Source organism: Cyrtonyx montezumae, unplaced genomic scaffold, assembly GCF_038088225.1.
Source record: "Cyrtonyx montezumae isolate F1298 unplaced genomic scaffold, pur_monq_1.0 scaffold_19, whole genome shotgun sequence".
NCBI classification, from domain to species: Eukaryota; Metazoa; Chordata; class Aves; order Galliformes; family Odontophoridae; genus Cyrtonyx; species Cyrtonyx montezumae.
The window spans coordinates 3,204,505-3,217,548 of record NW_027071925.1 but is presented as its reverse complement, the minus strand read 5'-3'; the positions used below and the strand labels follow the sequence as shown (position 1 = coordinate 3,217,548).

General features: G+C 44.1%; 1 protein-coding gene across 7 annotated transcripts in view; it reads right to left on the bottom strand.

The window, feature by feature from the left end:
* TNRC6C (trinucleotide repeat containing adaptor 6C) overlaps positions 1 to 13,044 on the bottom strand; it is an 82,923-nt gene that overhangs the window by 58,127 nt on the left and 11,752 nt on the right. For 6 of the 7 annotated variants that reach the window (XM_065735150.1, XM_065735154.1, XM_065735153.1 and 3 more), the window contains exons 2-3: positions 11,355 to 11,454; positions 10,486 to 10,507 (exon numbers count right to left, since the gene is read on the bottom strand). In XM_065735150.1, coding sequence (XP_065591222.1) covers positions 10,486 to 10,507; positions 11,355 to 11,417 — 85 coding nt within the window. In that variant the 5' untranslated portion in view covers positions 11,418 to 11,454. The remainder of the gene's footprint in view (positions 1 to 10,485; positions 10,508 to 11,354; positions 11,455 to 13,044) is intronic. The other variant, XM_065735157.1, reaches the window with a different exon arrangement.

Genomic DNA, 13,044 nt, shown 5'->3' with positions numbered 1-13,044 from the left:
GCTCAAGCCGAACAGGTCCTCTGTGTCTCTCTGGGGCCCATCGTGCATTAATCTCATATACGAAAAACAGGATTTCAATGATTGAAGAACAAGGAAAGTAGTTTTCAGACCACCTTTTTTCCTAAATCTTGAGGAAAATGCCCTAATAAAAGCCAACTGCCTTCTGACTGGGATTCTGCAGTTATTTTACAGCAGCCAAGAGGAAGCCAAAAAAAAGCCACCTCGGTTCAATTTGTTGAACACAGTCCAACAGAAAACCTCTTTTGTGGGAAGGCTGCAACCACAGCAGGTCCATTAAGGACCGGGCATTCCCGAGGAAGCCTTGCACTCCTGGCACTGCAACTCGGGCATCTCTAAAGATGCAGGCAACCAAGTTCACCAAAAGGACCACGAGCAGAAGAAAGCAGGGAGGAGCACTGGTCCATCTGGCAGTGTTTACCACCTGCAGCAGCAGTGTCACCACACAAACTGCTGCGTTGGTCGGGGCAGATGACAGCTGGGGGTGATGGGGCTGTCACCATAGCAACTTCCAGCAAGAACTCACAGTGCACCCAAACGAACTTGGAGCTAAATTAACTTATTGCATGTCACCAGTGAGAAATGACTGTTCAGAGGTAATTTTCTGTACTAATATGTAATAGAGTTAACTCTCTAAATTGAATTAAATTAATTAAATGCCACTCCCAGTAAATCAGATTCTATTACATGAACGTTAAAAGAAATTAAAGATGTTTTAATCAAGATTACTAATAATAACTTTGTATTATTACTTAGCTTTAATTCAAAAATTTTGCTCAGTTTATTTTAGACACATGTCTTCCCCTTACCAGGAAGGAATACCTAATTACTCCACATACATCCACATATTTATTTCAGGTAGACAGACTTAGCCCGAGGAAACCACCGCAGCATGGTAAGGGCTGCTCATCAGTGGAATGCTGCTTGGTTTAACATATAAGAGCCCAAGATTTTCTTTCATCACAGACACTTTGATGATGTCTGTAACTTTAGACCATTCCCAAGCCTTCTAAAGTGCCCAACTTCCACAAAGTTTTACCTCTGCTGAAAACCTTCTGCAGTAAATCCAGTTGCAGAAGAAGAGGAAAATGACAGAGTTGTCCAGGAAGGCAGCAAAAATAACAGCTAATGGCTTTACAGAGCTACCTAACATAGTAACTTTGGTTTTTAATATTCTATTTCTTGCACATCAGAGCAGGACAGTCAGCTTGGAGATGCACCTCAGCTGCCTCCATTGTCCTGTGCCAACAGGGGCAGGCAGCCACTGCCAGCTAACAGCACTGGATCACCCTGATGTCATGCACAGCTGATATTAAACTCACTCAACACTCCAGGCCCAAGTGGGCCCTACCTCACAACAATCGTCCTTTGGAGCTATCATCCACCACTGACAACGTATTTTGGAATTCAAGGACCAAACTGGAGAAATACTGCATTATTTTCTTCCTGTTTCATCCAGAAGACTTCCTTCTGTTGAGGTGAGAGCCATTGCCTGGGTACTGGCCAGGAAGGAGTGGGGCCTCCTCACATCTACATAGTAAAGAACTGGAAGGGGTGTGGGGTCAGCCTCCACCTCCTGCACCATCAGGAAGTTTTCTCATCTCTTGCCAATCAGATCCAAACAACCGTAGTGGAAACTGGTGAGGAACTAAAGCAAACAGATGCATCTAAAAGTCTGCTTCAAAGGACTCCCAACAGAGAGAAAAAGGTTAGTGAACAAAAAGGAGAAAGGGGGAAGGCAGACTTGGAAGAAGAAATGCCATGTTATCAATTTTAGGTGCTTATGGCATAGGAGAAAAGGCCGTCTGAAATTGGGAAGCTCCTTAAACCCGGATGGGTTCAGAGAGAGATAACCGAGCTGATATAACCAAACTGGAGGAATCAGCAGCAGCACTGCTATGAACAGATTACAGAGCTGTACGCTGGATTCAGCCTGAAAGACACAGAAAAGCCTCAGACTGTACAAACAGCAGTAGTAAAATTATAGCTACACAGGTTAACTCAAAACATTACTTAATAATCATTACATTTCTAGAAGGATTGCTACAGGAGAGAAACAAACAACTACCACTTGGAAAACGGTTTGAAAATAGCAGCACAAAGTCAGACAGAAGCAGCTGTTAAGTAAAGAAGAGGATCCACAAAGAGGTGCTGCAGTGAAGGGCAGCTCTCTGCATCCCAGGCAAAATCAGACAAGGAGAGGCTTAAATTACAGGAAAGACTCTTCAGTCCGAGTAGGAGACTGTTCTCCAACAACAAACAAAACATCTCCCAAGAACATCTGTTGGAGCCATCTGACAGCTTGGTGACAGACATGGCAACCCCCTTTTGTTAGCCCGAAGGGCTTCGAGCAGTGCTCTGAGCCCAACACCGCAGGGTGGCATTCTGAGCTGTTAAAGCAGTCGAGGAGCTGTCGATTCCGGAGCTCAGAAACTTGTCCACAAGTCCTGGAGAGGCCAAAGATCTGGCTCCATAAAGGCTGCTGGAAAAACAGACAGCAATGCAGCCAAACCCAAAGTGATGCCATAAACATTAAGGGCATCCTGATACAGAAGGGGGACCACCAGAAAACTCTGTATGACAGATGAGAATTACTACTGCCAACAATGGAAGAGGCTATCAAGAGGCTGAGCTGTACCTTGGGCTCAGATGCTCCTCTTGGGCTAACAGCAGTAGAAGCTGACATGCCCCAGGCAGCTGAGAAGTGCCAAAAGCATTCCATGTAGCTGTTAAATGCACATCCCACAGCTCTGCTTAGCGTGAGCCACTGCTACCAGACCACAGAAGCTGGGGCAGGATGCTTACAAAGAACACTACCTCCTGTCCTGGTGATCCTGGCCCTGCAATCAGCTGTGTGAGTAACCATCCTCAGGGAGCAAAGGCACACTGCAAGGCCTGAACCAGGTCAGGAATAACCAGAAGGGTTGGTCAGCTGCACGCACCAATCCCAGCCACAGTGCTCCCCAGCAGCTACCAGAGCCAGCTAGTGAACACACCTGCAGAATTTACTGTTATTAAATAGGTGCTGCCATCTTTAATAACTCAGGAAAAGCATTAAAATAATCTTAGAAAGGAAGCCAGAAGGCAGAGCAGGTTCTCAGAACGCCAACAGCAGCCGGCAGAACACAAGGTCCCTCAAGCAAAGGCTCCACACTGTGTCAAAGCATCAGAACACTTTTTCATTTCCTTTGTTTCCCCCCAGTAACAGCCTCCCAAATCTGTACAGTAACTATCTCAGGAACGTGCAGGAGTGTCACAGCATAATGCTGGTTTCATCCTTTCCAAGGAATGGATCAAGCAATGCTACAAAGTTGGCACGCACCTCAAACCAGCCCAGCATCCCATGGACCAAACTGAACCTACATATGTCCCTTGCCCAATGAACCTCTCCTCCAAGCTTCTGGTTTGCAGACCTTGCAGATATTGTAATTAATGGGATACAAGCCTCCTGCAGGCAGAAACCTGATAACCTACCAACAGAGAGTGCTCATCACACTGCAGGTAAAAGAAGGCTGAGAGGTTCTCACGGAGATGGCATCACAGCAGCAGTGTTTCCCGTGAAAGAATGACCTCATAAGACAGTCCTTCAGCCAGACAAAAATGCACATGTAAAGCTAACAACTAATGACCAACTTCAGTGAGAACCAAGCTGATGGAATAGGCCGTGCATTATGCCACGTGCAGCAAAACAAACCTGCTGGGTGGGTTAAGGAAACTCAGAGCCGGGGGTCCCAGGCCCATCTTTCTCAGCAAACACAGACTATGGTGATGGCAAGCTAACAATGAAAACCTCTGCTCTGTAGTACAATATATTATCTCAGGTGGCTGGGAAATGTCAGACAACATTTCTATTTCTAACTGGCAAATAGTTATTTGATAAGCAGACTAAAAAAAGAACACACACTGTCTGTGCCACCAGAACGTGCAGCAGTTCGACCATTTCACAGCCCACGCATTTAAATACACTGTGTTAGGCAATGCCTGCCACTGAAAAAGAGGTCTACTGCTGAGTATGAAAGCACACACTGCGGGCAGATAAATAACCATAAAACAGCATGGAGTTTGATCCTAACAGCCACTGTTATCAATGTGTAGCTGTGCAAAAATTTATATTCTATAATATACAGTTATCAACAACTGTATTGGCAGTTATGTTTTCCAGAACACAAGTCAGGGGTTTTATCTGAGAGGCATCAGCACTGAGGGGCACCTGGACAATCAGGCCATTTATAAATGCCTAAATGTTCATGATGGGCAGCTAGAGCAAGCTGTCATTAAGGGCCGCGCAAGAGGAACTAAGAGGAACTCAAAAACCTTAACAGGGCACACACGGAATGGGACGGGAGGTGCCTGCATGAGCTGTAAGGAAAAGCAGCATCTCTGTGCAAAGAAGCTGAAGTATTTTTCTACTTCGTGAAGGGTCAAGCTGCCCTGTAAACCCTGCTCAGGACAGGAGCACACTAAGAATATTATTTCTGTGCTATTTTCAGATAATCCTGGAGTTCTATGTTTGTTTTTCTAAGAAAAGTATTTTTTATTAACAACAACAGACATCTATAGCACTTGTTTTGATGCTTTATTATCTGAAATTGTTCATCTGAAAGTAGAAGAGTCTGCAGCTTCACAACAGCTACAGAAGACTTAAATCAGTACTGCCAGTCCCTGGAGCACGGCTCAGGACACCCAGCCTGCTGTACCCCACCTCTCCTGCCAAAGCCCTCCAATGCTTATGCACAAGTGGTCCCTCAGTGGACACCTGTGGTTAGAAAACCAGCAAGACCAAACCAAAACAACACAGAACAGTAACAGTTATCCACACACTTAGTTGCTACTCTAATTTTTTCTTCTTCACTTCAAAATGGGAGGGCTGAACTAAAGATCCTCATATCGTTGCCTACTCTCGTGAGAACAAGAGGCATACTAAGTAGATCTGAAGTGCTGTCACTAAAGACTCCAGGTGGCTCGTCACAGCCATCCCACATTCAACAGCAAACAGGAAACCAAGGTTTCTCTACCAGTTAAACCAAACTTCTCAGCTCATTCCTCATCATCTTCTACATGAAAACTTCTCCTCTGGATGTGCTGTCCCACCTTCGTACCACCTTCTACTCTTTCTACCAGCGTCACGGCAGGGGCTCCACCAATTATCTTCACATTCTATTCTTTTAGGTTGTAAAATTATAATTACTTTTCCTATCTGAGAAGTGATATGCCAGTCAGCTATCAAAGAAACACACGCAACTTGTTTGAAGACTCTTGTAATAGCAAAGCAACATAAAGATAAGGTTTGTCAAAAAGAAAACATTTGTGTTATAAAACCTCAACATATGGCAGTGAGTTATCATTAGGTTATCAAATGCCTACATGTTATGATGTAATTGAAGAACTTATGACTGCATTCCCCGTCCTCCTGCTATGACTGCTTGTGGCACATCTTGTCACCACAACGTTGACCCGTTCCATACAAACACAGCACTTAAGCAACAAGATGGCACAGGCAGACAGCCAAGCAGCAGTGGAGGTGAGCAGTGCAGGGATACGGCCCTGGGCAGGCGGTGAGGAGCAGGGCTGAGGATCTGTGCTGACAAGGCAGGGTGTTGCTGCTGTTGCCCTGAGGACAGCGAGTGACTGCGGCCTCTCTCTCCTTTGCAGTTTGTGACAGCTCCTGCCCAGGGACTTTACAGCAGCCTCCTAAGATCTGAAGGGGGCCTACAAAGGAAAGGTGGGGAGGGTCCTTTTATAAGGGTAGGTAGCAATGGGACATGGGGAAACCGCTTTAAACCAGAAAAGGGCAGATTTAGATTAGTTAATAGGAAGAGATTTGTTACTCTGTGGGTGGTGAGCCACCGGAACAGGCCGAGGCTGTGCATGGCCCCTCCCTGGAGGTGCTCGAGGCCAGGCTGGACCAGGCTGTGATCAACCTGGTCTAGGGGAAGGTGTCCCTGCCTATAGCAGGGGGGTTGGAACTAGATGATCTTAAAGTGACTTCCAGCCCAAACCATTCTATGGTTTCTCCTACCTTGGGTCCTGGGGGAGGCCACAGAATTATAAGTTTACGTCCATCATCAGAAACCAAGAGAGCATACTTTGGAGGTCACACTGAGATGGATATACAAGATTAATTGTAACCTACCAGTAGCAAAGAGATACAAGACCCAAATACCACCTTGTATCTCTAACTTGGACCACAACTGAAATGAAAGAAGAATCTTCTCCTCTGACAGAGCCACAGGGGCTGCACAGGAAAGCATCCAGGTGGTTTGTGACTGTCCCCAGAGAAGGAGACTCCACCGCCTCTGTGAGCAGTCTGTCCCAGTGCTCTGTCACTTCACAGTACAGAAGTTCTTTCTCACGTCCCAGTGGAATGCCCCTGTGTTCCTGTTTATGCCCACTGCCCTTTGTCCTGTTGTTGGGCACCACCAAAAAGAGCCTGCTATCATCTCTACAGTGAAAGTTGAAGGGTCTACCTTGGTAATCTCTCAGTCTGCAGACATGCAGCCTCTGCAAGCTGTACATTCCTCTGCAACCTCATCATACGATAAGCACTCCCAAGATACATGGCACAGACAGCCTGGGGTAGCAGAAAGCTCCAGAAGCTGACAACAAGCAGAGGGAAATGATGCTTGCCTTGGGATCTGCCATACCACTCCACCACAGGGCAATGCTGACAGCTGCTGGGTCCTGGACTCACTGCAGCTGTTCGAGCCATTGTAACCTTGCCTCATCCCACAAGCAGACAGCTGAAGGTCCTATTTTTCCATTTGAAAGCCTACATCCCTTTTCCTGGTCAGACGCCAGGAATACACAGCCCTACACACATCATGAAGTAAAAGGGACAGATTGGCCCCCTGTGCTTTACACTGAAGGAAAGAATGTTTTCCAGACTACCTTTCCTAATCAAAAAGTTAGGAAATAATCTTCTGCGTCCAACTAAAGATGATAAATAGTTAACTCTTTGCACTTGTACATTTGCAGATTCAACACCTACCTTCAACTGTAGATGATGTTGGAGAATCAGATACCTATATTGCAAGGCAGGATGCTTTAGCAACACAGAATTACTACCACTTAAGCTACTTTATACTTAGCACTTGAGCTTCAATTTAGACAAAGCACACAGAATTCAGCTGGGATGGGAGCAAAGCAGCCAGACCCAGGGACTTGGGCACCTCTGTGCTCAGACAGCTGGATGAAAAGCAGCAGCAAAGTACCTTGACCTCATAGTATTTGTCACAAGCACAGCTCTCTACAAAGTCTCCTGTAGTTATTAAGTAACAGCCATTTACTGTAGTGGAAACTCCTTACTGTACAGCACAAAACTGGTAGTTACAGCTAAATGCCTTCATTACAAAAGCCTTTATATACATAAAAGTTTCTTCATCAAGCGCACAGAAAACAGCAAGAGTTTACACATTTGAAATAAACACTAATAGGCTGTGTTCAATGGTCCTGTTCTCAAAAAATTACCATAAAACAGTAACAGGGGAGCACAGCACGCAATGAGAACGTGTTCATTTCCCACCTCATCTAATTCTGCAGCACTCCTCTCCAGCTTAACAGGAAGACTAATTTGTTTTCAAGTAATTGAGAAACAGCTCCTTATCAGTTCTTCAAATATTTTTTTCCTTTCGCACACAGCCCAGAACTGCTGCCAACAGCACACTCATAAAAGATTCAGCCTAAAAAAAGAAATGCCAAACAATGCTACAGAAAAAAAAAAAAATAGAAGCTTATGAAGCCGCTAAGTGGAGAAGACTTAAAAGAGCTGGTTCTTCATTTAAACAACAGAAATAAGTTGTCTAAACAGACCCAAGAGCAATGTGAGGGAGCACTTCCTAGCCCTGCACCAGTGACTTCAGAGGCAGCCACATACTTTGCCTCCATCGGTGGAAGCACGTGTTTATTTTGGAAGGGTTTGTGCTCCCTGCACAAATGCAAACGTTCAGCTTGCTCCGAGGGTTAGCTGACAGCACAGCACGCACACACCCACAGGAAACCCCTTTCCTCCGAGCTCGCTTCTCTTTCCTGAGGCCTCACCAGAGACCAAATGTGCAACAGCTTCCAACGAGCTATAACCACACACACAGAGCTAGGAACAGTATCCTTGTACTTTTTGACTACAAAAAAAAAAAATGAGAAATGCAATATTAACACATTTTAGAAGCCTCTTTCTCACAGCACGCAATAAGCCAACAAAAAAGCAAGCCTTCTCCACTGCTCCAGTCCCACAGCTTCTCTCAGTTACTTCCAAGAATTGCCTTCTCCTTCAAAAATACATCCAAGAGCTAATAAGAAACAGCATAAACACAATGTCCCAATCAGCTGAAAAACGGAAACTGAGAACTGCTCCCTGTGCCATCCCTGATGGATGGATTGCCTTCAGCCTTCTCCAACAGAACCCAATTGGTGGAAGTACCAGCACTGCCACAGCCACCCAGCTGCAGCACCAGCGATGCTCACGCCAACAAAAGGCACTCCTGTGCTCCCCTGCCAGGTGGGCACACTCTGACACAGCTTCCCCTGCACACCCGGGCTGCTCTCTGGAATTGGAAAGGTCACAGTAACATCCGTGCTGCAAGCAGCTCCACCAAGTCACATCTCACCTACCCCAAATCTGGATACAATAATGTTTTGTAAAAGCTCAGCCCCAACTTGGCTTTAATCTTTGATTCAAAACACCCTGTACATGCAGTAACTACTGCAGGCAGCTCACTCAGCTTCACAGTGCCATTTCTGCCTTTACAATGAATTTAACTGCTTTGTCCCAGATACAAAATAAATTTATTTGGTGTTAATCCCTGTGTAGCCTTTAGTTCTAGTAGCTTTTGTCATTCAACCTTGGGAACAAAATAAAGCACAGGCGTTGAAAAGACAAAGACAACAGACAAGCATACAAGCATCATAGGTTCATAAGGTTGGAAAGGACCTACAAGATCATCTATTCCAACCATAAAACCATCAAACTTACAGAAATGCAGTCCCTACATTTAAAAGAAATTCACTCACAAGTGTTCCTGAAAAAAAAAACACCTTACATCACTATCAGCATTCTTCTAAAAACTTTAGGTTACATTTGATACCATCAAACATAGATACAAAGGTATCACAACGAAGACAAAAAACATATCAGCCCACACAGGGAAGGAGAGGGCACTGTGGCACAGTACTGTCAGGAATCAAGGCCCATTTATTAAATAAAAATGAACATAATTAGTCACTCAGACAACAAAAACATCTGCTACTGAAACATGATATAAAGTTATGATAGCACTGAATCCTTTTCACACAGAAATGAGTTGACAAAAAATACCACTTTTTGGAAACCAAACTACTCCTCTTAGATAGAAATCGATCATACACTCATTACAAACTTTTCACATGCTTAAGATTCTGAGAGGAAAAGTCACAACTACTGCTGTCTTCCTTACTGCTATAAACTACATAACATCTCACAGGGCAGAAGCAGCAGAATTCAGAATCAAGCTTTGATTTCACACATTTCTCAAGGGTAAAAAAAAAAAGGGGGGGTGGGGGGGGAACGTGCATGGCAGTTAGAAGACTGCTTTTCAGAATTCAGTATTACTGAAGAGAGATTTAATTAATATCTGCTATATAAATATATGAAAGTGTTTGAAACATAAGTTGTTTTGTCAATCCCATATGCTAGACTTGGCTCTTTTCTAATTCCCAGCCTTTGGAATTTGAGAAGCTGTACTTGCCAGTCTGTCACCTAATTACACAGCAATAAATGTGCATTAACTAGTTCAGAACTATGCTACAGCCATGACTCCTGTGTGGTGACAAATAAGGGACAGACCAGAAGTCCAAAGGCAGCAGCTGCAGAAGAGGGGTATCTAACCTTGTCTCACTTCACCTTTTTTAAGGCCACAGCTTCACCACCACGTCCTCCATCCAGGGCACTGATCTAGCAACAAAGAGGGAACGCTCTGCTTATCCCTCCTGCTTCCTGGATTATTCTGCAAACCAATTCACTTAACAAAATGAAAACCCACACAGAGAATGAAAAAAAGTGGTGACAGTGGCTGCAAGGGCAATAAGTTTCTTATGAGTTCAAGTAACTGAATTTACTCACTACACTGAGCTGACTTGTGCATGCAGGAAGGGAAGCTCTACCCTTTTTGGTGGCAATTAGCTGTCTTTGAAATAACTAAATAACCACTAACCTAGATCTTACATGAGAGGATAACAATGACATACACCATGTTATGTTTCAGTTGTTTCATCCATGCATTCCTATCAAAAAGGAGCCGTGTGACCCTCAGCGAAGTAGAAGCTTACTGTGACAATCCAGCACCAACAGCCAGCTCCTGCAAAGCTCTAAGAATACAGCTAACAAGACATTCTCTCCTCATTAAAAAAAGAACAAAGAATAACAAGTACACACAATTCTTTAAGCAAACTTTTAAAATATCACATGGTTCACCAAAAGAATAAGCATGAATTTACCTTTGGTTTTTTGTTCAGCAGCCTGAAAGAACAGAACAAAAAAAATAATTAACTACTTGTCAATATTCAAAGGGATACCTAATTATTGCAGAGCTGCAGCCCTGACCTTTTGTAGACAATGCTATATAAAGTGAGCATTAGATCTAATTAATGATAGGAAATTTTTAATTTAACTCCATGTATAAGGAACGTAAGAAAGACTGCTTTTGTCTGACAACAGCCCAAAGCTGATGCCAGTAAGAAGCACACCAAGCTGTGACCCCAGCCCCCACTCAGCCTTCCCCCACCTGAGGTTCAGAGAGGTCTTAAGCCAAACAGGTCTGTGTGACACTCATAAAGAATTCAGTTCCATTAATTTGTCCTGAAGTATCTCTTGTGAAGCCCCCTAATTTTTGTCTGTTTCAAATCTACCCACTTTTCTTTTTATTTGAGGTGTAGTTGTTATAACTACCAAGCAAGAGAGCAATTCCTAACCACATCCTCAAGCCCACATAAGATTAAAACTAACTTCACATACTTACAAAAATAATAATTAAAAGGCAAGAGAATGCAAACCACAGAAAATGTAAAGTGGCTTTGGAATCCACAGCCACACCAGCATCAATTCAGGGTAAGGCAGTAAACTGTGCACTGATGCTGACAAGCAGCATGCACACAATGCAGCAGTGGGAGCAGTCACCACCATCTATGGATGGCCAACAGCTCGAGGCTTGCTAACCAACTGTCACTACTGCTTTTGCTGAGCTTTCCTGACTCCAGCCCTGACAGAGCTGCTCACTTGTGTCAGAATTATTCCAAGTAAAGGTTACAGAGCTGGTATCCATATGATACAAATAAATGTGAATACATCAGTAAAAACAGAAGCAAACCTTTTTCTGAGCACCTTCCTTCTTTTTCTTCTCTTCCTGCTTTTTCTTTTTCTTTTCTTCCATCAAATGTTCCTCTTCTTGTGTTTCTTGTTCTTTCTCCCTGAGAGAAGAAAGGTTGGGGAGAGCTTTTCAGTAAGATCAACTTTAGCTGGGAAGGCAAATAATCCACACTAATGTTGTTAGCTTTCTAGTTCTCCTGTCCAAAAAGGGCTGTTCAAAACGAGCGACAAATAGAACAGCAGGGAATGGAAACTTTGCAATAACAGATTTCAAACTTCTCTCCTCCATTACTGTTTAATGCTAGTAATGTTCTATGGAAAGAAGACTTAAACTGAAAAAAGCAACCAAAAGAACCAAAGCAACTAATTAATGCTGACTTCCTAATGCTGTGATTCACGATGTACCATAAGGATTATGCATGGGTACATTACTTCCTTAGTATTTTACTTTTTTTTTTTTTAATCAAATACTTGTTTTCCTCAGAGGCATCAATTCTGTTGTGCAAGGAAATTAAGAGGAGTAAAGCCTGGATTAACTCAAATTACCTTACTTTCTGTTTATCCTATACGTTCTAGCTGAAGGATGTGCATGACTATAAAAGACTACTTTTCCACAGGCACCTTGCTGAAAGATGCCGACTGCAGCCAAGCAGGAAAGTTACCCCAAATCGAGGAGATTCCCCTGAACCTCCCCCCATGCTTGCTTTGTCCATCACTGTGCTAAACGGCCCTAACAAGGAATCCCCCCTCAACACCCCTCCAAGCAAATACCAACAAGAAATAAACAAATTATTTTGCAGTAACTGTTTTATCTTCCTTGTCGGCTCTTCAGAGCCTGATCATTTATCAGCTTACAGATCTCCTGAAAAGAATCTGCTTCTGATTGGCTGAAACTATTACTGCTGTTATTGGATTAAACCTTCCAAGGCATGATTTGATTTTCAGCTTTTTCAGATGCCTGACAATACTGGCTGTGGCCACTGCAGATATTTAATGCTTGCACAGATCCTGCACGGCACACCTAGCAACTGAAAGCAGCTTCCCCCTCCTTGCATCACCCATACAGCAAGCATCCCAGTAGCAATTCACAGCTCTGAACACAAGTGTCACTGCCCTTTCTTGCACATTATGGCACTCCAAGCACTCGCAGGACAGGCATGGCACAGGGAAGCACAGCTGGAGGCAGGACCTTCAGCACCTCAGCCATGTCCTGCATCACCAGAAACCCACGGCCCACACAGCTGCCCAAATTCACACCAGCTCCCGAAGGCCATGATCCAAACATCACACTGCAAACCTGTGCTTAAGGAACACCTCTAAGAGCTGCAGGTAAGAATTTGCATGGCACGTTTAGTGCTGCATTTGAGATGGGTACTTGAAATGGCAGTTTTGAACAAGTCTGTTCTAGGACTCCAGGCAAAAAGTGATGACTTACACTGCCAAAAGAAACAGAGTTGAAACCATAATAGCTGTGACTTTCTTCCTGTTGGCTCAGTAGAACAGAAGTCCCCTGGATTTCAGTGACTACAAAGCAGCTGCATCCACTCCCATCACTTCCAGCACTCCCTAACGAAGTCCTGCCAGACTCCACAAAGCACACACCTCCAAGTGATCAGACCCAAGCTGCCACCGAGAGAAGCTCCAGCCCTTCCCTTGTGCTGAAGCAGGTGAATGAAGCAAGCCAATGGGAA